The following is a 27167-nucleotide window of genomic DNA, read 5'->3' on the forward strand; positions in this document are numbered from 1 at the left end:
AAAAAGATGACAAACCTAGACAGCATCTTAAAAAGCAGAGACATCACCTTGCCGACAAAGGTCCTCATAGTCAAAGCTATGTTTTTTCCAGTTGTGATGTATGGAAGTGAGAGGTGGACCATAAAGAAGGCTGACCGCCGAAGAATTGATGCGTTTGAATTGTGGTGCCGGAGGAGACTCTTGAGAGTCCCCTGGACTGCAAGGAGAACAAACTTATCCATTTTGAAGGAAATCAACCTTAAGTGCTCACTGGAAGGACAGATCCTGAAGCTGAGGCTCCAATACTTTGGCCATCTCATGAGAAGAGAAGACTCCCTGAAAAAGCCCCTAATGTTGGGAAAGTGTGAAGGCAAGAGGAGAAAGGGACGGCAGAGGATGAGATGGTTGGACAGTGTCATCGAAGCGACCAACATGTGGAAGACAGGAAGGCCTGGCATGCTCTCGTCCATGGGGTTACAAAGAGTTGGACACCACTTAACAACTAAACAACAACAAAGAGGTGAGAACCTGGCTCTCCAAAGTCTAAGTACAGTCCTCATGTTCCTGTGTTCTGTTAATTGATTCACTGAGTGAGGGATGTTTTGGTTTTGTCTGGCTATGCTCCTTTTTGCAAGTTAGCTCTGTTTGAACACCTGTCTAATCCAGGCTTGATCTAAAACCAAAACAGGCTGAAGGAAGTAGAGTAGAGGCATAGAGGTTGCCCATACACAGCACACACATGTGGAGCAGACTTGTCAGCAGGTGCTAACTACAATCTTTCCCATCTAAGTATCATTAAAGTGTAGTTTATTACATTTTGTTTTTGTTTTTTAATCCCTAATTCTGAGTCTGTAAAATTTGCCTCTGCATTAATTATCAGGAGTGTTCAGGAGCTAACCACAGTGTTCTGGATAAATGTTTACATGTACCAGGAAAATAACATGGAGAGGGGACAGGGAAGGAATGCTCAGCCGTGGTGCATATTCAAAAATTCATAAACAATGATTTATGAAGGCTAAAATGATTATCTAATGTGGGCCTATACAGTGGTGCCTCGCTTAACGATTGCCTCGCTTAATGAGGAAATTGCTGTACGATTAGGTTTTTGCGATCACTTTTGCGATCGCAAAACGATGGTTTAAATGGGATTTTTCCGCTTTGCGATGATCAAAATGGCCACCAGGTGAAGAAAATGGCCCCCCACTGTTTTTAGGAAGGCTTTTTCGCTTAACAGACACCAGAAAATGGCTGCCGTATGGAGGATCTTCGCTGGACGAGCAGGTATTCAGCCCACTGGAACGCATTGAATGGTTTTCAATGTGTTTCAGTGGGTTTTTTATTTCGTTTGACGACATTTTGGCTCTACAGCGATTTCTCTGGAACGAATTAACGTCATCAAGCGAGGCACCACTGTATGTCATTAGATTTTTTTTTAACGGTTATAAGTCAATGTATTCTCGAAGACTTTCACAGCCGGGATCCGATGGTTGTTGTAGGTTTTTCGTCTGTTTGTCTGTACTCTGAAGGTTTTTCTTCCTAACGTTTCGCCAGTCTCTGTGGCCAGCATCTTCAGAGGACAGGAGTCAGAACTCTGTCTGTGCTCTGGTGTAGTTTGTAGGATAGTTGAGTATTCCCATAAGGTTATAAGTCAATTGCACAAATTCAAGCCCAAAAGCAAAGCATCAACTTGTTGAAATATAGTATTCAGACTTGTGTGAAAATGTTGGATTTAAATTGGCCTGAAGGATGCACTAAATGAGAACTGGAAAAGGGCTCACCTTTCTGTGTGAAAATTAGAAACACTGAAACTCTGAGTAAAGGACTATGTTGTTCTCCTGGAGAAATAATTAGCCTCACTTACTTCTTCCCTGCTCTTCTGATAGGTATTTAATGTGTTTTGCTTGCCTTTAGCAGGAGGCCAATTTCCTCCTTGATCAAAGCTTCAGCAACTCTAAAATAATAATGCCCCAGCTTGAAGCCTATTAACATTCACAACAAACCTTGCCTGCAAAGTGCAATAAACAAAGGTAGAAAACTAAAGGACATCAGATAAGAAACAAGCTACTTGACTCAGATCTGTAGGTGAACTTTCTCTTTTCTTTTCTTTTTTTTTTAAAGAGTAAGTTCTGCCAGGAAGCAGGAAGGGATAGGGCGCAGGGGAAAAAAAATAAGTTGAGCCTTCTTGCCAGTCTGAGATCTTTCAATAATAATCACTCGGAAAATTAAACACGTGGAAAGTGGAATAAAGGTAGGATATGAGAGTTTGCAGATCAGGACAAAGTATTTCATAAGGTGGAAGCCTACCAGGAGTTGTAATTGGTGACTAATTTGAATGAGAAAGCCCTGGACTGGAGTTTCTACTTCACAGCCCTGCCTTATTGCTTTCAGTAATGTTTGAACCCAGCTAGTGAAAGAGAGCTCAATCCAAGTGGGAAGGTGATGGATATTTGTATTAATTTCTCCCTTCATTCTTTCCAGCTTAACATGCTGCTTCTATGCCAGGGATTGGATTCCCTCTCCAGTGCTCTAAATAACCCTTAACAAGTAGGAGTCAAGTAGGCTAACTAGCTCTAACACTGATGCATTTAGCGGCTGCTCAATTTGCAAATCTCTTCATTTCAAACCAGGCACCATTGATTCTTGGGGAATCTGGCAGTCAAGAGTGAAGGTCTCCCTGTCCTTTTCTCATTTGTGTCGAGTGGATCTTAAACCTTCATCCTTCAGAACAAGTGAAGAACAAATACATGACACAAGGTCATTTTGCTGACAATAACAAAAGTAGGGAATACTTGAAGAGGAAGTGTTTGATTGAGAAACAGAAACCCATTTGAGAAGTTGGTTGTGCCCACACGGTCGGTCCCAGTGTCCTTACACATCTTATTTAAGAAGATTGTTATTTTAATGTTTTGGAAAGCAGAGTAGGGTATATAGAACAGAAAGGTGGGTCCAGAACAGTTTCTCTCTTCCAGAGAGGAAGAGAGAGAGAGAATGCCAGAGAGGAGGGGGAGAAAGAAAGAGAGAGTGGGGGCTACATTCACAGTTTTAAAAGTATTAGTATGTCCTCTAGCAGAAAGAAGCCATAGGCACCCAGTTAGTGGGTGACATGCCATCCACTTCACTTGGGCCACAAGCCACCTTAGGAGAAGTTAAGGCAACTCAGAGAATCTTGGTGATGCCCCATCATCTCCCCATAGCTATCAACAGCAGAATTGTCCCCAGCCATTCTAGTATGGTGTTGACCCCACTGAGTCCAATGGGGAGGCTCCAGCTCTCTTTCCTTCCCCATCTGACAGTTGCCAGGAAGGGTAACATTACAAGGAAAGTGATCCTCCCATCTGTATGAAACCTGGACAGCTTCTCAGTTTGGTTATTGCTTGAACAGAGATCAGGTAAACTAGAGTAGGGAATATTTGGCCCTCCAGATGTTTTGGATTGAAACCCTCCCTTACCATTGGTCAAGCTGGGTGGAGTTGATGGGAGGTATATGATGATGATGATTGTCATCATCATAATTGAACTGCCGAGCTGGAAGGGATCGTGTGGATGTTTGAGTCCTGCTCCTGTGAAGGAAGCACAATGAGGAACTCATATCTGATATCAGATATCTGAACCGTGATGAAACATTTGGTGGAAAATGGTTCCCAAGCCCAATATAAATGCTTCGGTACTCCCCAAAGGAAGGGCTGGTTGTAAATGCAGTGGGCATGGGCTTGATTAGTTAATTTGAAATTTCCTTTTTAAACATATCCAAAATGATGCATTTTATTGTGCACATTTAAGTTCTACCATATACCCAAGTATTGTGGGAAAATGTCTTCCAGATGTTTAGGTTTATCCAGTTCACTTCCACAACTAGATGTAGTTACAAGTAGAATAAATATAAAACAAGCTTACAGGCTTCATTGCCTGCTATCTGAAACTCATGTCTGCATATAATTGATGGGAAATTCAACTCTACCTGGTTTGTGTGATATGTGATAGCTTACTGCAGATATACTTAAATTATTCAGTAGCTTCACAGCAGAAGCATGAGAATGTTTATTCCTGAAACTGTGTCCTATTTAACTGTGCTAATTGAGTTGCTGTGTGCAGTAGTCTTGCATCTTAAGCAGAACTTGGAAATCTACTTTTAAAAAAAAAACAAAAACCAGTCTTTTTAGCAGTAAAACCTAGTTACAGATGATGTTCTGTGCTAGTATTACCTAAGAGTGGTTGTTGTTATATGTTCATGACTTATGGCAACCCTACGAATTAATAACTTCCAAAAGGTCTTATCAGTAATGACTCTGCTCAGAATTTTTATTGGATCAGTTGTCCCTGGCCATGCTAGTACGGTGTTGACTCCTTTAGGTCTTCTTCTTCTACTACTATTGTGTACAAATTCTCCTAGTGTTATTGTCTTTTCCAGAGAGTCTCATCTTCTCATAATAGGCCCATGCTTGTAGAATGAATTCAGGCTCGGTTTGATCTAGAACCCATTTATTTGTCTTTCTGGCAGTCCATAATCTCTTTAAAGCTCTCCTCCAACACCACCACTTTAAATGCGTCTTCTTCTCAACCTGTCAGCTTCCTTCATTGCCCAACTTTAGTGTGCAGTAATTAGGAATACCACAGTACGGATGATCTTGGCTTGGTCTCTAATGTCAAATCCTTATACTTCAACATTTCCTCTACTCTCTTCATAGCTACCCTTATAAGTCTCGGTCATCCTCTGATTTCTTGGTGGCAACCTCAATTTGTACTCCAAACTCCACTGCAAACAAGAGTGATGTTATCTCTTCTTAAGTTACAATGATAATGTAACTGAGCTATACCATATTTATTGAATAAATGAATTAATTACAAGTAAGTAGTTATATCCATACTCATAACTTTGGTACAACTATTGAAAGATATGACTCCATGAATTGTTGTATATTCTGTTTACCCAAGAGGAAAAGAATGTGAATGAGGCCACTCCCTCATTTTTTTAAATGAGATACAGTTGAATGACACCTTGTTCAATGCTGTCAAATGATATTTGGATCCCACTTTGAACATATTAGGTGGAATATTTCAGAACTCATTATTAATGTGGGATAAGGCATTTAATGAAATGTAATTCTTTTTCTCAGCCTCAGATGAGTGGAGAGCAGGTCTTTCAATATAAAACCAGAATCCTATTATAGCTATGGTTAATGAAACCCTTGCATACTCTTTAGGCACTTCAGAAATTTAGTTGTAGATAAAGTAATTTTTATAAAATATAATCCCTGTTCTATTCTGCTTGAATGTTGAAATTACAATTTAGCCTCAATATTTGCATAAGAGGACTACTTCCATATCAACAAACCGGGAAAAAAAAGAGTACACTCTCTTACATAAAATCATGTATTGTTATTTATGTTATAAGGTGAACAGGAAACTATTCAAAAAGAGTTACAGCAGATTTGCAGGTCATCTCACTCAAGAGGCTTTTTAATGCAGCGGTATCTGTTACTGTAGTTGAATAAAAACTTTTATTGAAAAACATCTTGAAATCAGACGTGGACTAGATAGTTTTTCAAATGGAAGATAACTTCAAAAAGAGGATTGTCCTCAGTGTGATGAAATGGATAACCACACTAAAATATTGCACTGCCGTAAACTGGGCTTGTATTCAAGTCCTCCCTTAGCCATGGAAACTTGCTGGGGGTGTAGAATTCGTAAAAGCCATTTCTTAAATATTTCACCTTTTTTGGGTCTCTGTGAGTTTATTCCTATTTGATGGAACATAACAACAAATGTCTGGGGGCACCTGTGTAATTACAGCTGCAAATCTTCATTGGTCTCATTCTTGTTGTCAGTAATGAGAATGAAAGTTCTGGCAAGAACCAGTTTTTTGCATCACTTGCACAAAAATTAGGATAGCTGCTGCCTTGAGGCATGGAGCGGGAGGCAGGGATTGCATCCTTTTGATGCATCAGCTGCTCCTTCTGCCTCTGCCCAGATTAAGGGCCCCTGCTCTCACTTTCTTCCTTCCTCAGATACTTTCATTTTTAAAGCAGGCTTGGATTGGATGTACAGTACCTTCCCGTAAACATTGTCTTTGAATGAAGGATTGTCCTCTAACAGCCCTTTTAGACAATGAGATTTCCTCTGTGAAGTACGTAGGCCATTTAGGGACCCAAAGAAGGTTCTTTATCTTTGGATATGGTTTTCAGTCATGAGACATGACGGATTGCAAGGAAATGGAAGTAAGAGGGTTCTGCTATAAGCTGTAATGACTGCTGGGCTATGTTGCCCTTTTCCTCACCACCTGGTGGATGTGTGAAGCCTTTCCTATGGCAGATTACCTTGAACCCTCGCCGGTCTACTTCAGCTTGTTGGGAGGATCAGCCACTGTTGCATAGTCTAGATGTCTGGCCTGTTAAAAGCTGGCATTTGGGTTTTGGATTTTCCCCCACCCACCCCAAATTTCTACACACATGGGCGCACACACATTCAATTTATAAAGCTCTTAATTCCTTCATTTGCCATTTGCTGAAATTAGGGCAAGGAACATTAGCAACATGTAAAATCCTAGAAGCTACTATATGAGGAACGTCTCCTTATCAGCACATTATTTCATTGCAGATTATTCCAGACGTTTTCTGCAATAGCGTGCCTTCAATTCCATGTGACTTGGGGCGGATTTATATTTTTTAAAAGCAGGATTAAGAGAGTCTGTAAGTAAATTTAGGAGTTCAGCTGTGAACTGTGTCTGAAAACTGCATTGCATTTCACGATTCTTCGTAAGGTTGAATGTCTAGCGAAAAGACAACTTTACTTCTGCTCTGACTGGCATCTAGCATCAGTCGGATGAAGTATGGTACCTTATTCTCTCTCTGGAGAGTTTCCCTCTGCTGATGCCACGTCCCGTTATTGGCTATTTTATGCTGAGCTTTGAACTACGCAGCTATTGGAAGGAGCACTAAAAGCTAAGGAGTGCCTTTTACTTTCAAGAACATATATAGTTGTCTACTTTTGTGTGCGTGCTTTTTCAGTCAGCCTTGCACTGTATAGGATATATACTGCAACCGAAGACTTTGGGAATGAACAGAGCAAAATTCTCGAGAGCCTGCAGAATTAAAAAAATTTGGAAGGTAAGTGAAATAACAACCTGGTTTTTTTCTCTTTTAAATGATAAGAAAGTTTGAGATTTTCTACTGCTGGTAGGAAATAACAAATGCAAGTTCATATATAACTTTAAGAAAATAATAACATCATTTTAATAAATAAATAAATAAATAAATAAATAAATAAATAAATAAATAAATAAATAAATAAATAAATCCTAGTTGGAAAAAAAAAGTATTTCTCTGTGTTTCCATTTTTATAAGTCCAGAAGCATGTTATTTGAAGAAGCTAAACAGATTTCTTCTGCAGTTGTTTTGCTTAAATGCAGCTGCTAAAATACGGTTTAAGAAGTCCGCAGCATAGCTGGTCTGTTTAAAAATCCCTGATTATTAAAATCTCTCCAGTACTTGTCATCAAAAAATGAGGGCAAAAAATGATTTTAGGAACAGGGAATTATGTTGGGGGAATTGTGTTTGGTTTCTGGTTTTACGAGCTAAAGGACAATTAAAGAAGTGAAATATACAGAGTTGTGAAAAGACTGGTGATATTTTGAGGGAACTGCTGTTCAACTGTAGTTTAGGCATCTGGCTGGAGATTCCCCACTGTGCCTCCTTGAGACAGGCTGGACTCGATGATCTATTGGATCCCTTCCAGCTCTGCAGATTATAAGATTGGAAGATATAAGGCACTGCCTCCATATGTAGGTTTATACTGTAATATGAATTGTTTGATAGTTCAGTGGTTTAGGCACCTGGAACAAGAGGCTGGGAGTTGGATTCCCCACTGTGCCTTCTTTATAGGGTCTGGACTCGTTGATCCATAGAGTCCCTTCCAGTTCTGTAGTTCTAAGATGATGATAGTGGTGTTGGTGATGATTTATGACAATTGCAGCTCAGTGGGGTTAAAAGAAGACCCGTTAGCTCTAGCTGCTCTATATCTTCATTCCTATGTTAATGAAAGAACAGCTATTCCTGTGACAGAAGTGCATTTTATGGGGTACATGCAACAAGTGATTTTTCTCCTGGTGTTTTTTATCTTTACATTGATTTCTTCCTATTTAGTCTGCAAGTGGGAAGTTTTACAACCCCGAAACATCAATAGAAATCAGTTACAAAGACTTGTAACAACGGAATACCTATGCCTCTTCCAATACCACCAAGCCACTGAATTTTAAAGACAAATAGCAATCGACCCCAAGCTTATATCTCATCCTGGTTTGAGAAGTGATTTATAGTATGTGCAGTGGTAAATTTAGAAGTGTAGGTACTTATCGTGATAGTCCTCATAACCATGTTCCCCCCACCTCCAATAAGGAGAGTGAAAAAATGAATAAGCCAGTACTGTCTGTATTGATAAATAAAGAACAGGGCTTTCGTGAAGTTAATGGCTCTTAATTTCCCAATAAAGATCACAGCACCCTCAAATGTCTGCATTACAACAGTGAAAGCCTGCAACATCACACTGTTTCCAGGAAAATCTAGTTTTCTCCCATAAGCTCAGAGAGACCAGAGAAGGGCTAAGGACTGAGTAGTTATTTCGTAGTTACTGGGACTCAGAAAGTCCCAGGGCTTGGACACTGTGAGTCCTGGCTCCTCTCTACACCGCTGCTCAGACAGTTGTCTAGCTTGGTATATTTTGCTGTGTTGTATCAGTTGAAGTTGTTCAAAATATAAAAGATGGCTGGAAAAAATATCAGCCTAAATCTGATTTGGGATTGACACAGGTTACTCAATTCGGTATACCACCGCTGAAATTGTGAAGCAGCAATGCAATCTGGCTAGGCTGCATATTTGAAACTGTGGGATTTTAGGAAGCAAGGCTATTAAAAACAGTTGGAATAAAACTCTGAAAAGTAGGCTGATGTCCACAGGAACACAGACATTGATATTATTTTACTGTAGAAATCATTGCTATATGATGATAATACTCTGTAAAGGTGGGACATGGGTGAGTATACTTCTATTGCAGCCTTACTTTCCCACTATAATGAGGAGCGAGGACATTCATGCTGAAATCCTGTTGCTTAGCATAGTAAGCTGAAACTAGAATAGGTTCATTGAATCAGTGGAATGTATGGAGAGGTTGACTCTCCAGATCTCCACTGAGTCCATGTACCTATTCTGATTGCAATTTACTATGCTAAGCAACAGGATTTTAGCCTTAATATGCTGGGGCAATATTAGTAACAGGATTCCTGTTGCTTCCATGGCCTAATAAATTAATCACACTTTTAAAATATGACACATTCAAGTTAAATAGGTTAACTTCTAGAGAATGAGGGAAGAGAAGTTTGGACAAAATACCATTTTTTCCTGTTTGAGGCCAAAAGGGAAAAAAATCTCACCAGAAGAGAATTTTGAGAGGTAGAGTTGAAATAAAATATACAGCCAGCCCATCATGGGAGGTGGCAATGTCTGGATTGGGCATTAAAACCTCATTATAGCACCTTGCAAATCAATATAATAACCATACAAATGAGCTTTTTCGGTTCCTTAAACCTTTGGGCTTAAGTTGCTTTGCAGTTATGCTTCAAAAAGTAGGCTATTTCTAACAACTGCATTTTAAAACTGTTTTTATTTTAAATAATATATGCTTCCTTTCAGAATAAAAAGGCTCTCAAGGTGGCCTAGATCACCGCAGCCAAATAAATCTGTTGCTTCTTCTTCTTCCTTCTCTGTGCCGATTTGGAGACAGGGAACGTTTGTTTTTCAACTGTTACCACCCAAAATCCCACAGACAGAATGGACCACGGCCCTACACTCTTTGGGATTCAGGGAACTGTATCTATTTAAATAAATATATGTAAAAAGCTCAAACCAGGCATTTACTGTTCAGATCCGTTCCATTCTACGGGGTTAAGATCTACTTCAAGAATCAGCAGGTTGTGACCTGGGGCTTTCCCAACCTTCTCTCCTTTCAGCAAAAACTGCCCCTCAAAGCATTCCGGATCAGCGATTTACCTTTTAAATAGGTTGCAGTTCTGCACCCTTTAGCGCTAAGAAATGTCCACCATCCAAAGCCACAACTGAAGTTGAAACCACTTCCATTTTTAGTTTTTTCCCCCTTAGGGGGTTAATTTGTGCAGTCTATATGGCCCCCCTGCAAGAAAACCACCGCCACCACTCCGACCTGTTGAAGGTGCCCTTCCTGCATTATGCGGCTAGCCTAAAACGTGTCTCTTACGCTGTCGCTGGCTGTCATATGCATCGAGAGCCTTCCTCCAGGCTCCTTTTTTTCTTTATCTTGGCCACCATCCTGCCATTCAGATCACCATTCATCTGAACCTGACAGATTGCTTCAGACATGTGGACATTCTGAGCTCTCCACTGTAAAGCCTTTTGATCAACATGTTTGCAGTGCTCCGAAGACTTAAGGATGCGACCACTGTCATTGTTCCTAATGGACAGTGGTTCAATGAAGTATCATTAGTGATCAACAGCAGAGTCATGAACCTCTATTGCCTCGGTTCTGAAAGGGTAGAGAAAATATTATGTGCTCTGCATAAAATCTTTGTTTAGAAAATGTGTAATTTACATCTCTGCATTAGGCAGCAGAGTGCCTACTGCGGTAAATCATACAGAGAAGTATTTAGGCACTATTTTAATGGATTGTTTTGCTCAATAGACTAAAATGACTTATTATAGTTACACATGTACGTAATAAGTTGTTCTCGCCTGCAGTGACAATTTTTGGAATGAATGCATGTGTTATAGAATAATTCTCCTTGAGTTTGGAATGAAAGAATGTTTCAGAGTTTAGGAAATAATTCTTTGGCTTCTGAGGAAAATGTAGCATCCCATATGTTTATTGTTTCAGGTTTATGATTTGCTTATTAAGGAACTGTGTTAGGATTATGGTATTTGCTCACAGATTCACTGACAGAGTGGAGCAGCCTTGTGACTTCTGAATAAAATAGCCACTCTGGACAGTGGTATGAGGCAAAAATGATGCTTCCTGTTTATTAGCAAGAATATCCATTTAAGGAAAGTGCAAAGGATAAAGAACCCTAAACTTAGATAGGGAAGCCCTAGAGTTGGCTTTCACATTTGCAGATATGCCGTTCTGTACTTAAAATGGAAGGGCAAAAAGAAACAGGGCATGATCAAAGATGAAGAAAGCCTGAGCATATTTATCTTTATGGAGATTTGGCAAACAGTGCAGGGAAATCGTCCCAGAAGGAGACCACAGCTGCGATACAAGGATATCTGCAAGTGGGATCTGAAGGCGTTAGGAATGGACCTCAACAGATGGGAAATCCTGACATCTGAGCATTCAGCCTGGAGGCAGGAGGTGCATCAGGGCCTCTCCCAATTTGAAGAGACCCTTGTCCAGCAGGCCGAGGCAAAGAGGAAGTCCCGAAACCAGCAAAATCAGGGAGCTGGATGGGGCACAGATTGTATTTGTCTTCAGTGTGGAAGGGATGGTCACTCTCGAATTGGCCTTCTCAGCCACACTAGACACTGTTCCAAGTCCTCCACACAGAGCACGTTACCATCGTCTCTTGAGACTGAAGGATGCCTAATCTAAAAATCTAGGCTACCTGCTCTATCTCTGTACTGACTACACCTCTCTACACTGGTGCAGATCCTTTGCTATTTGCATTGGTGTGTCAAACCCACAACACTACATTTTGATCTTTTAAAAATAACCAAGTATGCACTCTGAACACACGTTCCATTCTTACTTCCAGAAGCAAGAATCTTTAGAAAATACTGATATTAAATATTAAGGCAGAAATAAACATGTGGATCTTTTAATATTTTTTTTTCAATCTTGCATTTTGACTGTTATAAAGATATAGTTTAAGTCCATTCATAATAGGATGAAAAAATAACCAGTGAAATCTTAGTTGAAATGCAAAGCTACACAAGGGAGGAATCCTGTTCTCAGAATTGTTGGCAGGATAGTTCGTTGAGTTAGGTATCTAGGTGTGAACCCAGAGGTCAGGAGTTTGATTTCTCTCCTTTGCCTCCTAGGGGAAGAGCCAACCTATGTGGCCTTGAGCAAGCTGCACTGTGCCAAAATGCCCAGGAGGCAATGGTAAACCACTTCTGCATATTCTCTACCTGAGAAGGTTTGCCGTAAATCAGAATTGACTTGATGGCAACATGATTATTATTATTATTTTAGGTGCCCGGAGGAGGCTTTACTGGCCTGCCTCCTCTGGGCACTGCCTCTGAGTGGGCTGTTACTGGGGGAGGCGGGGTTGGAAACTGCCAAACACCTCTTTGGCTGAAAAATGAACTGATGCGAATCACCGAATCAGCAGTTCATGCCCATCTCTAATTATTGTTACCTGTATTCAGGTAAGGGGACCCAAAAAAAACCTGCAGAAAAAAGGAGGAAAATGTGGCAGTTCAGGTGTTGGCTTCGGGCTGTCTTCACCCAACTACTGCTATTTAGATGCTGTCCAACTCCCAGCATCTCCAGGCTGTCTAGGGAAGCAACAGGAAAAGACATTCCGTGCCTTGCTCTCCCCTTCGTCCAGAGTCCTTACCAGGTCAGCATTAATGTGTTGCCTTAAAAGTTTGCAGTTAACCCTGTGTGTTATTTAGAACAAATCTACTTAATTATGTAGCAACACCTTAAATAATATTTTTGAGATACTGATTTTATTTTATTTTTTTACTTCATGGGCTTCAGCTGTTCCTTTTGCCATCTATCTTGTGGTTATCTTTGTAGTTTTCAGTTTATTTCACTACCAAGGAATATTTTTGAAGTTGCGTTTCTAATTCCCTTTGGTTACCTTCAGTTGTCATAAGGAAGCAGGTTCAAGAACTTGGTACTGTAGAAGACTTCGCGGGTGGTTGGTCGCTTGCATTAACAGATGGCTTTATGTAATGCCATTTTTCAGCCTGTTGCTAAGATAGAGGGAACTCTGTCACAATTCTGCAGTGGAATTGGGGATGTTGTCCTGAAGTAGCTATTTGTAGACAATTCTATGTTTTAATGACTTGGGGGGAAAACATCCTGTAATTATTTGTCCATTTATTGTCAGTGGATTAATGCAAGCAATATTCTACATTTTACACCTAGAGACAGACATAGACTGCACCGTTTTGACGAAAGCTTGGCCTTCAGTGTCACTCTATGAGTCACAGCTCCATTGTAAGTCACTTTGATTGCAAACAAAGGTGATTCAGTGGGTTGATCTAGATGTAGTCATGTTTAGAGCAGATGCACCAAGGTTAACACAGGACTTACCACAGTAACGCTCTTAGCAACTGACTAACTTACAGCTTCTGCTTTTCAGAAGCTCTACACTAAATATGACTAAGCTCATCGTGTTGGCACACACACTGCAAGCTGGCTTTACATAGCTACTTTGTGTACTGTTTTTCCAAATCCATTGAGATGGCTGTTAGCACAGATTAATTCAATATATGCCATCATGGATGAGTTTTAACTGTACCTCCTCATCCACCGCAATACTGGCTGGCACTGTTTATCCTGGTAGAATTGTATGGATTGGACAGTTGCCATTTTTGAGGGGAGAAAGCCTGCCAAATGTCAAATGAATAAGTGCAGATGGTTCTGTGTAAGAACAGCCATTGCAGATTTAGACATTGCAGGCAGGAAGGAATACATGGAAATCTCTATTGGGTTTTGTGTGGCTTTTTTGCAGGAGCAAGGTGATTCATGCCTGCCGCAGGAAGTTGGTCTAGCTGAAGAATCTGCAACATTTCTGAAGGATGGCTGCAGTGGTTTTTATGGAAGTCTTCAAATTTGTGAAAGAAAAACTGTTTGCTTCCTTTTATCCTCCTCCTCCTCTCTCTCTCTCTCTGCTTTCATGTGTCCTTAGACAAGAAAGCAAACATTTTGTTAAGACAGATAGGTGTACGGGCTAAATAGGGAAATTTAATGAATGAAAAACAGTCCAAGACATTTCTATTTCCACCTAAAAGGTAAAGGTTCCCCTTGACAATTTGTCCAGTCGTGACCGACTCTAGGGGGCGGTGCTCATCCCCGTCTCCAAGCCGTAGAGTCAGCGTTTGTCCATAGACAGTTTCCATGGTCACGTGGCCAGCACGACTAGACACGGAATGCCATTACCTTCCCACCATGGTGGTACCTAATTATCTACTCACATTTTTACGTGCTTTCGAATGGCTAGGTTGGCAGGAGCTGGGACAGGTGGATGGGAGCTCACTCCATCACGTGGATTCAATCTTACGACTGCTGGTCTTCTGAGCTTTTCAGCACAGAAGCTTCTGTGGTTTAACCGGTAGTGCCACCACGTCCCCCTTCCACCTTACCTGACACCAAAGTCACTGAAAGTGCAATAGAAAGAGATTAAATGATGGACTAGAACATGCTGTTCTAGAGGCAGGAGGACTTGATCATTCAGCGTTTTCCGAGCCAGCATCAAACCATACATCTTCCTGAGTCTTACGGGTTCTGCAAAAACTCTTCTAATGTTCTTGCTGCTGGAAAAGAGAACTATCAAAGAGTACTGGACAATAGAACAACCTGCTTTACACCCTCCATGCTCCAGAGCACTAGGATCTGAGGAGCCTGACAGAACATCTACTAGGTTTTGAAGGAGAGCTGCTGGTCCCTCCTTTCTGCCCTGCTGTTCTCCTTCTGTAGTGAGCAGAGGGACCTGCTTTGTCAAATACGTCAAAGCTGCTTCTGAAGCTCTGAGCGAGTTCAGGTACAGATTCAGTCTGTTTTGAGAAACCCTGCTTTGATTGAAATATCTCCTGACTCTTACTAAATGAACTTCCTACAGTTCAAGATTAAAGCCAAAATGGGTCCGGGGGGGGGGATGGGTCTGACCTAGTCATTATGTAGTTTGTTTTATCATCTTGGTGATCCCCAGTGTCGTATAGAGTACAAACTGGACTTAGGAGATCTGGGTTCAAATGCCTACTCAACTATGGAAACCCACAGGGGGGTAAAACTGGTAAAACCATTCCTTTAATAGCACCCTTACCTTGAAATCCCTATTAGCCATATAAATTGATTCCCGCTTGATGGCAGTTATAACATAGGTTATCCTATAGGCGGGTGGCACTGGCCTTAGGATTTTGTGACTGGAGAATTTTCGTGTTACTGTTAGAGGGAGGCATGAAAGATCTTTGCTGGATTCTTGACTTTTCACACAGTGATCCAATTTGAAACTGTTTCTCTCCGGATGTTAGCGCCGAGTGAGCAGTCTGGGCATCTGTTCTATTTGCACATAATTAGATAGATCATTAGACAACATGATTGCATAACAGTCTTCAGATGAGAAGGAGCAAGCAGAAGAGTCAAGCTCCACTCTATTGTCTGCTTTTGAGCCACCAGAGAGAAGGGAAGAGTTAGTGAGTGTGAGAAACAAGACAGGTTGGATGACCTGTTGCCACCTATGGCTCTGAGCCACAGCATACGAAAGTTGACTTTATTGAATTACAAATCTCACATACCACCAGCCAGAATATGTGTGTGTGTGTGTGCTTCTATGGGAACTAGTTTGATTACCACTATCAAACTAGTTTCTGTAAGTTCTGCTCCCAACAGTTTACCCTTGAGGGAGCTTTAAAAAATATTAAATTTTAATTTTTAAAAAATCCCTGATGTGGTTTAGAGAGCACCAGAGGGTATCAAGATAAAGCAGGGAAGATGAATAAGATGTTGCTGCCTTGTTCAATTTCTCCCCTTTTGCATAAAGGCTAGAATTTCTGGCCCTGAATTATACATGAGCCATCACTCCTATCTATTTTGGTGCAGGTCAAGTGGTACGTTCAGCCTGCTTCAGCCACAAAAATTTACTAATCTAGCTAGATTTATTTTTAAGAAACTGTATTTAAGCCAGCCATTCCAGCTGCTTGCAATGTATATGTCTGAAATAAATAACTGTTGTACATATGTTATAGAAGGCAGCCATGCTCTGGTTAGGTGAACTTTGAAGAAGGAGCACTTCGCAAGAGGTATGAACTCTCTGGACTACAAAAACCTTCCTAAAGAGTGTGAAGCCTTTTGAAGATGAGGATTTTTCTCCTAGCATGGGGCATTGTTTGAAGTGTGAACTCTACTGCAGACCTTGGAACACTGGCAAAGGATTGACCCTGAGCATAGCAGAGGATTTGTGCATAAATTGCTGGTCATATTTGATACTGTTGGCTCTCTTTCTCCACAGGTTGAACTGAGCTGTGCTGTGCTGCACATGTGTACAGTTACAAAGTTCAACTCAAAAATTTGCTGTATTACTGTTTGTGTCCTAAACTGTTCAGCAGAATAGAGAGTTCATCAGTAATGACTTTCCTCTGTGCAATGAGTGGACTAGAGAGAAAATATCCTGGAGAACGAAGGGAATATAAAACTGCCGTAATGTGCATGTCTAAGATATAAGACAGATGGCAAGCACAGGTTTCATGCATAGGGCAGAACAGTCCCATAAAGCCGAATACTACTTGTGTGACAGTGTACGTTTTGGGCAGAGTCAGTGTGGTGTTGTGTATAATGTTGGACTAGGGTGCAGGAGGCCTTGATTAAAAAACCCATTTGGCTATGAAAACTCGTTAGTGACTGGTAATGGTAAGCTACTCAGTGAACATCTAATTTACCTTGAAAATCCTAATAACATCACCATAAATCAGAAACAACTTGATAACACTTAACCATGAGATTCGTTTGGGGCTTTGCAAATGGTTGCATAGCTGGGCTTAGTTATAAATATTGGTTTGCATTGTGAAAATGTTTTATACACATAGGTAAGGTAAAGGTAAAGGTTCCCCTTAACATTTAGTCCAGTCATGTCTGACTCTGGGGGGGGGATGCTCATCCCTGTCTCCAAGCCATAGAGCCAGCGTTTGTCCGTAGACAGTTTCCATGGTCATGTGGCCAGCACAACTAGACATGGAACGCCATTACCTTCCCACTGAGGTGGTAGCTATTTATCTACTTGCAATTTTACATGCTTTTGAACTGCTAGGTTGGCAGGAGCTGGGACAAGCGACGGGAGCTCACTCAGATTCAAACTGCTGATCTTTCAACCTTGCAGCCCAGAGGCTTTGCAGTTTAACCCACAGTGCCACCAGGTCCCAAATACACATAGGTACTCTGTGGTAAATATAATTCTGAGTGACAATTAGTAGATTAGCTGCACCAGAAAAGTATTTGATTTGATTCAAGATAATAAAAAATTAGGAGTTACGTTCATTACATTTCTATAAATCAACTTAAAATGGGCACTTATCTAATTCACCAACTTCTTTAATAATATCGAGGATCATGAGAATAGAAATTTTATTTTTTGTTCATTTTGCTTTTTAATAGTCATATTCAAAGGCTTGCATCAGAGCAGCTGGAATCGTAATCAGCTCAGTTTTTCAACCAGATTTAGAGAACCTGGACATTAGAGGATTTTGTGTTCTCTATTTGTCTAAAGAAATATATGAAAATGTGACCCTGCATTGTGCATAATTTCAAAGGTAGATAAACAGGGCAAAACAGTTATCCAGATGGGTCTCAAATAGAGGTGGATGTGAACCAGTTTGTCCCAGTTCATCCCAGTTCATAAAGGAGACAACACAGTTGCTGCTGCTCTCCTCCCCTCCCTCTCCTGGCTCAATCAACCACTCACCAGGTCCTGCACCTCCTCAACTGATCTTCTAGTCCTGGCAGCAGCTCAGGCTTCTCTGCCCCGCCCTCTTGGCTGATCTCCCAATCAGAGGAAAGGGTGGGGCCAGAGAAGTCTGGGCTCTTGCTCATGACTGGGAGATTAGCCGAGGAAAAAGCAAGCAAGTAGGGCCTGGCGTGGGGCTGATCGGCGGAGGAGGAACAGCAGCACCTGTTCTGCCACTTTACGAACTGGGATGAACTGAGACAAACAGGTGCATGCCATTTCTAGTCTCAATTAAAGGATAAGGAGCATACATTGGAAAAGTTACTTTCCTAGGCAATAGTTCCCAGCCTAGTGTGACCAGAGGTTTAGTTGGGTTTAAGTTTGTCTTTTGCCTTCTTGTTGAATTTGTATTCCAAATCTTAAGCAAGTACCTGAGAACAGAACATTAGTTATTCAATACCTACCAGAATTTTATATAGGATATTTACACCTGAGTAAATACTGTGGTGTAAATTGCAGCAATGAATTGGCACTAGTTAATGTGTTGCCTCTTACCTACCAATTGTCATGACTTTACACGTAGGATGAAGTGTGTAAGCAGTAATTTGTTAACAACTTGCTAACAAGTAGCAATGCACCTCTGGGCTTTACAGTGTCCTTATGCCAGCATAAGTAACCAACTGGACTCTGGCCATAGAGGCTAATCAGGAAACTATACAGCTGTTTTTTAAACAGAGTTTTGTTTTGTTTTTCAAAAAGAGAGAATTCCTTTTCAGTCCTGGCACCTGTGTTAAGCCTGGAACTGTTTATTTTAAATCATGAAGCAGGAGGATGAACAAGCCCAAATCCTGTTCAGTTAGCAGAGGAATTCTTGAGCGCTGTTGCTATAGGCGAGGTCATGGACATATGGAAGAGAGAAGCATCCCAAGAGGATGCTGTGCTAGCCATGGGTTTCCCAGCAGATAGAATGAAAACGTAGCAAGAGCAAACGTGGTGGAAAGAGGAATGGCTGTTGGAGCAGAGAGGAGAGTGGATGGAAGAGCAAGCACTTCTCAAATGACGGAATATTTTGTACAGGAAATAATTCTTTAATATGCTTCTAAACATGCCAACACAGAGAGAGATACATATATAAACACACACACACACACACACACACACACACACACACACACACACACACACACACACACACACACACACACACACACACACACACACACACACACACACACACACAGAATTAGATGACGAGTGGAGAATCATTCCATGGCATCAATAACTGATTTTTTTCCCATTAAAACATACATGTATTAAAAAGTGGTAAAATATGTGAAGAAGTAGAACAAATCGATGGATGGATGGATGGATGGATGGATGGATGGATGTTTATGGTTTTGTAGTAATGCAGATTTCTCCAACTTCGTGCCTTCTCAGCATACTATACTACAATTCCCATCATTCCCGCCATTGTCTTTGCAAGCTGGGGTGATGTGAATTGTAGTTCAAGAAATCTGGAAGATGCCACTTTCAGGATACTGGCACCAGTGCATTGTAAAAAGGTAAGGCTGAATGTTGACAATGATAGGTGTGACAAACCCAGACCTACTGGGATCTATCACACAGTTACTAAGCTGCCACCAACCATTCCCTATAATAAGTCACACAGACCAGGGATGGATTTTTAAACAACAAAAAGAATAAAGTTTATTTTAAATACACACAGGGAAAAATAAGCAATCAGGTGAATAAAATAAAGTAACGTGGCTTATTTTCACACACACCAGCATACAGTTTGGTTCACCTAGAACCTTTAACTTAAAGCACAGACCCTGAACCCATCAGTTCTGGCTAACCCACAGACACCTGAACTTATCAGGTTGGTACTCTGACACACAGTAGTACCCTGTCAGACACCCAGACTCCCACAACAGCTTCTTCTTCCCCAGCTGCTGCTTCGTCCCAACCCAGTGTCTCACAGTTTGTCTCAGCATCTACTCTTCACCACACAGGCATCACATATTTATACAGTACAGCCCCTCCTCCTGATGTCCCGCCTTCCACTCCCCATAGGATGGAACTTTCCCTCCAAACCCATGACAGACAGGTAACATCAGTGCTGTTATGTAACACCTCCCCTCTTTATAAGTTGTTTTGTAGGGGGAAAGCTAAGGTGCTTTTCACCAAAAAAACAACCTGTATAAAACATACAACAACAGTTATACATACCCTATAATACTTACATATACTTACACTCCAAGTTAAACATAGCAAATAGGCATTTCAAACATTTACCATATGCATTACATCAATTTTACCTTTATTAATACAAACCAATTTAAAACCAGGTACATTTTAACTTTTTGTCTTCATTATATACATATAGTCCATGTTCTTTCGCCGTCTTCAGTCTTCAGGTCTTCTTGATAAGGCGTCAGCAACACAGTTCACTGACCCTCTGACCACCTTCACTTCAAAGTCATAGTCCTGTAAGTTCAAAGCCCACCTCATAAGTTTGCTATTGTGGGTTTTCATTGTCTTTAACCATTGCAATGGTGAATGGTCAGTACACAGAATAAAATGTCTTCCCCAGATGTAAGGCTTGGCCTTCTGGATCGCGTAGACTATGGCCAAACACTCCTTCTCCACGGTTGCCAAATGTCTCTCACCTTTTTGGAGTTTCCTACTCAGGTAGGACACTGGATGCTGGTCACCATTCTCATCCTCCTGGCACAGAACTGCTCCTACCCCGCTGTTAGACGCATCGGTGTAGATTATGAACTCCCGGTCGAAGTCTGGAGCACGCAGGACAGGATAGTTGATTAACGCCTCCTTCAACCTCTGGAACGCCGCCTCACAGTCGCTGGTCCACGGGATGCGGTCATCAGCCTTCTTCCTCGTCAGATCGGTCAGCGGAGCCGCAATCTCGCTAAACCTCGGGATGAACTTTCTGTAGTAGCCCACCAACCCAAGAAATGATTTGACTTTTTTCTTGGTGTTGGGTCTAGGCCAATCACGAACAGCTGCTATTTTGGCCTCCAGGGGTTTTATCATTCCTCCCCCTACCATGTGACCCAAGTATTTTATTTCTGGGCTACCCAGCTGACACTTGCTGGCCTTTACTGTTAGCCCTGCTGCACTTAACCTCTGCAGCACTAACTCCAGGTGTATCAGGTGATCTTCCCAGGTATTACTGAAGATCCCTATGTCGTCAATGTAGGCCACTGTAAAGTCACTGAGCCCTGCCAAGGTCTGGTCCATCAGCCTTTGGAACGTGGCTGGTGCATTTCTGAGACCAAAGCTCAGGACTCGAAACTCATAGAGACCAAAAGGGCTGCAAAAGGCAGTCTTTTCTTGATCCCTGGGATCAATTCTTAATTGCCAATATCCCTTTACCAGGTCCAATGATGAGATGAACCGACAACCCCCTATGGTTTCAATCAGGTTGTCTAGCCTGGGCATTGGGTAGGCATCAGGAGTGGTTACACGGTTTAACTTCCTGTAATCAACACAAAACCTAATGCTCCCATCAGGCTTGTCCACAAGGACTATTGGAGAGGACCAAGGGCTAGAAGAGGGGACGATTATGTTCTCCCTCAGCATTTCGTCCAGCTCCTTCCGCACCTTGTCCCTATAGGGTCCCGTTACTCGGTATGGGGATACTGCCTGCGGGGGTGCATCCCCTGTGTGGATCCGATGCATCACTCCCTTCACTATCCCCGGCTTGTTGGAAAATACCTGTTGATATTTGCTAAGCAGCATTTTTAGTTCTTGCTGCTGGTCTTGGGTGAGTGCAGGACTGATCTTTACCTCCTCTGGGTTGTATTTTACTTCCCCTCTACCCTCCCAGAAGGGTAATTCAGCTTCCTCACTCTCAGCTGCTTTTATAGCAAATAGAACCCTCTGTTCCCCTCTGTAGTAGGGTTTTAGGGCATTCACATGAACCACCCTCCTTGCTTGGTTCTCCTCCTGCTCTATTAGGTAGTTCAGGTCTGACATCTTGGAAATGACCCTATATGGTCCTGCCCATTTGAGCTGCAGTTTATTCCCTCTGCAGGGCCTAAGCCAAAGCACTTCCTCCCCTGGGTCAAAGTGCCTCTCTCTAGCTTTGTGGTCATACCATGTTTTCTGTCTGACCTTCGGAGCTTGCAGGTTTTCTGCTGCCAGCTCTAGATTTCTCCTTAGGTCATTCATCAAGGTGTCTATGTAAGTCACAACGTCTTGTGGGTCATCCTGGGTGATCTGCTCCCAAATTTGTTTGATCAAATCAAGGGGCCCTTTCACCCCTAAGTGTACAGCAAACATGTCAGAGTGACCCCTTTTTAAGATCATAGGGCGATACTTTTCAGGTACCACCAGCTGACTTCGGATCCCATCTCCCCCTTTTGAGATATTCCTCAGGGTTTCTCTATATAAAATCCCCTTTTTCTCCAGAAATCTCACTGGGGTTTCAGGTGTTAGCTGGGCGTTAGTCACCTGTTCAAAACACTTTTGGAGAGTGGCATCTGCCTTTTGCTCCTGTCCAAATCTGCTGTCTGTGGTTAAGGTTTCCACCACAGCTTCTGAACTCCCCTCTGCTTCCGTCTCTGGCTCATCATTACCCCCCTGAACTGTCCCTGTGGTGGCTTGTGAGCATGTAATCACTAGCACCCGTTTCACATGTTCAGCCAGGTCATTTCCCACGAGCACGGCTGCTGGCAGAGTCGATGAAATCGCTAGCCGCCAATCTCCCCTCCAGCCTTGAAAGTTGACAGGTACCTCTGCGACTGGGAGTGAGATTATCTGCCCCTCAATCCCTGCTACCTTTATGCTCTCATTTGGGATTATAAACTCCCTAGGGATGATATCTGGATGGCACAGGGTTACCTGGGAACAAGTGTCCCGCAGCCCCCTATACTGACGGTCAAGTATTCCTACGTCCACCCCTGCTGTCTCAAACAACTGAGAATCTGTTTTTATCAGCAAGCAGCGCTTTACCTCCACCAGAGGACCATTTTCCTCAGCCTGATCAGCAGAGGTAGCTGTTCCAGACTGAGTAGCTATGGCAACAGGCTCCCTCTGTGACACTGAGCCTTGCTCTTTCTGGACACAGAACACAGCTTTTGGCTTGGTCCCACTAGAATTCTGAGGCACCATTCCTTTTAGCTGCTTCAATTTCTCACACTCTGAGATCAGATGACCCTTTCCCTGACAGAAATAGCATTTTCTGGTGTATTTTGATTCTCTCTCCTCTTGTTTGGGTTTTCCCTCCAAATTCTGAGGGCTTGGTTTCATGCCTGAGGGCTTCCCTTCACCATGGGCCCCTCCCCCTTGCTGGCTTTTCCCTGGTCCCTGAGAGTACTTGCTGTAGGTTTCTTTGGGTTTACCTACAGATTTCCCCTCACCCAAGGGCTTTCTTATTTGGGAGATAAAATCCGCGATCTCTGCGGCTGCTGCCACAGATTTCGGTTTCCTTTCCCTCACCTGGAATTTCAATTCCCCATGCAGGACTGAATAGAACTGTTCCAGGGCTATCAAGTCTTTAAGCTGTTCATAGGTCTCTGTTCCCTCCTGCGACAGCCATTTCTCAAGCAGCCTCACCAATTGGGCCCCCACTTGGGTAAAAGTCTGTTCTGGCTTCTTGGTGAGGGACCTGAACCTTTGTCTCAGCTGCTCTGCATTTATCCCATGTCTTGCGAACACCAGTTTTTTAAACTCTGCAAAATCTTTCATCCGTTCCTCAGGCATCTCGGCATAAACCTCAGCCAGGCTACCACTGATTAAAGAACGCATGATGGTCATCTTCTCAGTTTCCCTCACTGAGAAGTCCACAAACGCTCTTTCCACTAAGGAAAAGAACACCTCAGGACAATCTCCCTTGTGGTACACAGGGAATTTCTTCAGGTCAGCTTTAGACAGTTGGCCTCCCTCAGAATCCCTATTGTTATTATTGTTCTGGTTCATCAGTTCCAGTTTTCTTAATTCAAACGCCATTTTCTCTCTCTCCAATCTTTCTTCTCTTTCCAATCTCTCTATTTCAAATTGCCTTTGTTTCTCTCTTTCCCTTTGCTCCATTTCAAATTGCCTTTCCCTTTCCTCCCTTCTTTCTCTCTCTAATCTTTCCTCCATTTCCCTCACCCTCAGCTCATGCTGTTGGGCTAGGAGTATTTTTCTGAGTTCTGGGTCCTGCTCTCCTGTGCTGTCACCTTGCACTGAGCCAAATTCCTCCTCAGAACCTTGGTCAATCTGGGGGTCTTTCACTTCACTCATTTCTGCTACTTGGCTTCGAGTCAAGGGCATAACCCCCCCCTCAGAACAGGCTGCTTTAAAAAGTCAAGCCTCAAAATAAAACGACCACTTTTTTCCTTTTTGCCTCAGAACCAGCTCTCCCCAGAGATTGCTGCTGTTCTTCAGCACTAAATTTGCAACAGTATCGAGTCAGAGCCTACCCCCCTCTGCTGGGCCTCTCAGCTGGCAAGCTAGCTCACTGTTGCTACGCAGTTTTGCCTCAGCGTTTTCCCGCCAAAATCAGGCTGCCTCAGAGCACCTTAATCTAAGTCTCCCCAGTTGGCACGTTCTTCTACTAGTGCACCTCCCCGTGAGGTACACCTAGAAGATTACCTACGCGCCTCAGACTGTCCCTGACTAGACCCCCCTTGCTCTGGGCACACTTGCCAAGGCTTTGCTGGACCGCTGGACAACTGGACCAGTCGTATCCCACACGCTGGACACCAATCAATGTGACAAACCCAGACCTACTGGGATCTATCACACAGTTACTAAGCTGCCACCAACCATTCCCTATAATAAGTCACACAGACCAGGGATGGATTTTTAAACAACAAAAAGAATAAAGTTTATTTTAAATACACACAGGGAAAAATAAGCAATCAGGTGAATAAAATAAAGTAACGTGGCTTATTTTCACACACACCAGCATACAGTTTGGTTCACCTAGAACCTTTAACTTAAAGCACAGACCCTGAACCCATCAGTTCTGGCTAACCCACAGACACCTGAACTTATCAGGTTGGTACTCTGACACACAGTAGTACCCTGTCAGACACCCAGACTCCCACAACAGCTTCTTCTTCCCCAGCTGCTGCTTCGTCCCAACCCAGTGTCTCACAGTTTGTCTCAGCATCTACTCTTCACCACACAGGCATCACATATTTATACAGTACAGCCCCTCCTCCTGATGTCCCGCCTTCCACTCCCCATAGGATGGAACTTTCCCTCCAAACCCATGACAGACAGGTAACATCAGTGCTGTTATGTAACAATAGGTTTTATACATCTTCATAGCATGTCTCTAGAAATGTCTTCCTTTCTCTATAGTATTATATTATAATACAATAAAGTTTAAAAACATACTGCCTGACAACGAAGGTGATATAACCAGTGTAATTTTTGGTCCTCTGGAAGTTAGTAGAGTAGAAGAATGCATCCGTTTTGATCCATCGGGATCTGGTGGCATCAGTTTCTACAGAATGTTTCTTTGGTACAGGATGGGATGGTAATTAAGCATTCTTCCAATTAATCTGTGAGGTAAACTCAGCCATCACTCATTATTGTGTTGTCTGTCATGCTTGGCATTTGATTGAAAGCCGTGTGGAATGGTTTAATTGATCCAACCTTTTATTTTTGCAGTAATTAGCCATCCACAGTTTTGAAGGAAGAACACATCTGAAAATAATGAGCATACTGTATTATGATTGCAGAGACCATGTGTACCAAATTCCAGGGGAGGAACCCTGTTGTCAAAAATAAAATGAAGCAGGAAAAAAAACAACAACAGGAAAGTGTCCTGGGGCACCGTAAAGATGTACAAGTTATTATGGCATAAACAAATTCACTTGCATTGATCTCCTAAAGGAAGTTAAGTCCTTGCGGAAAGCAAAGCAGAAATGTGTAGCTGTTTGTAAAAGGCACAGCGACTTGAGTTGTGAACCTGTCTCTTCTAGATATGCTTGCCAAGCCTTCTTAGCTGATTCTGGAAAGAATCCTATCCATGTTCACATAGGGTTTGTGCAACTTGCTGTGGCTAATTGCATCTACTTGACAAGGTGCTGGAGAAGATCTTGGTTATGCAGTTGGGTTCACGACCAGCAACATGGATAACATGTGTCCTCCCGACATGTAATTAATTAGCCCCAGTTAGCCATGGCAAGCTGTGCATTCAGTAGGACACCAATAGCATTCAGGCCTTTGTGTTACAGCTGTAACCAGATGGTGAATTCCTGCCCATTGAGAACACTGAGCCCTCAACAAATGCCCAACATAGTGTTCTAGAAGTGTTATGCTGAACAGCTGCCAAGTGGGATTTATCCAGGAAAACTAGGCTCCTTGGAGTTCAAGTTCACCATACAGTGGGGTCTTGACTTGAGAACTTAAGCCGTATTGGAAGGTGGTTCTCAAGTCAAAAAGTCTATAAGTCAAGTCTCCATTGACCTACAGTGCATTGAAAACCGATTAATCCCGTAACAGGCCGTTTTTGTTCTATTTTGGTTTTTTTCTGGTCTGTAAGTCAAATCTCAGTCTGCAAGTCAAACCTAAATTTTGCGGCCAGAGAAGTCTGTAACTCAAAAAGTCTGTAAGTCAAGCCATCTGTAAGTCAAGGGTCCACTGTACTTAAATTCTTGTGTCTCCATATAGCAGTGGCAGGGGGCAAATCAGCTCTTGGAAGTACAGTACATGGTCTGCACATCCCAGAATCTCCAGTCAGCATGGAATTTGTTCCAAAAAGGAACTTTTCTAAACTATCAGAAAACTTTTCCAAACGACCATGCTGGAATTAGATGTATCAGTAGCAGATATTGTGATTTATTTATTTTTTTTTAAAAAAATCAGATTGAAGTCAACTCCAATTTAAAAATAATTAAATCTGAGACAGCAGACTTGTGTCTAGGCAGTATCTTAGAACTCTCATACAGTGTGGTACCTTGTTCCTAGTTCCTGTCAGGCTAACAGAAAATGAAATAGAACAAATGGACAGTAGTATGTAAACCTGCCTTTCTGGCTAGAATTCGGCCAGTAGTTCCCACCAACGCCAGCTAGAGTGATAATAAACAGGTCTGGCTAGAGCTGTAGGAAGACAATATCTCAGAGTCTCTAGGTTCCCTGCCCTGGTGCAGATGACATCCGTTGTAATTAGGGGCAAGCTTAGGACCCAGTGTCAGTCATTCACTTAGTTTCCAAGTAATGTGGAACAATGGGCAGGTTTAGTGGTGCTTCAGTGATTCCAGGTGATTTCACATGTGCCCCTTTATTTTTTATTATAAAGGCAACATTCATCCCTATGTAGGAAAAATAAAGCAGTGGTTGTATCCCGGCCACACACACATCCAATCCACCCTGATAGGTACAGTACTATTGATAAAGTTGTGGAAAAGAGCATTAAAACAAGGGAACCCAAATATAGCATTTCCCCTTGCTTTAGCCAATAATTTCTTTGGACCTTGATAATTTCTTGGCAGCAGCTCAGAGCCCACAAAACAAGCCCTGGTGTCCTCTATATACCAAATGGTGATGTATGTGGAGGTATTTTTACACCAGGAGTAGCCAGTTGCATCTAAATGTGAGT

General features: G+C 42.2%; 1 protein-coding gene across 5 annotated transcripts in view; it reads left to right on the forward strand.

The window, feature by feature from the left end:
• Nucleotides 1-27167, forward strand: part of DPP6 (dipeptidyl peptidase like 6) — a 490996-nt gene that overhangs the window by 208868 nt on the left and 254961 nt on the right. Inside the window, exon 1 of one of the 5 annotated variants that reach the window (XM_073002876.2) lies at nt 6453-7082. The exons of the other annotated variants lie outside the window; for them this stretch is intronic. Within the exon in view, the coding sequence (XP_072858977.2) occupies nt 7032-7082 (51 nt within the window). The 5' untranslated portion in view covers nt 6453-7031. Of the gene's footprint in view, nt 1-6452; nt 7083-27167 lie in introns of those variants that run through there. 5 annotated transcript variants of the gene reach the window in all.

Source organism: Pogona vitticeps, chromosome 6 (assembly GCF_051106095.1).
Source record: "Pogona vitticeps strain Pit_001003342236 chromosome 6, PviZW2.1, whole genome shotgun sequence".
Taxonomy (NCBI): Eukaryota; Metazoa; Chordata; class Lepidosauria; order Squamata; family Agamidae; genus Pogona; species Pogona vitticeps.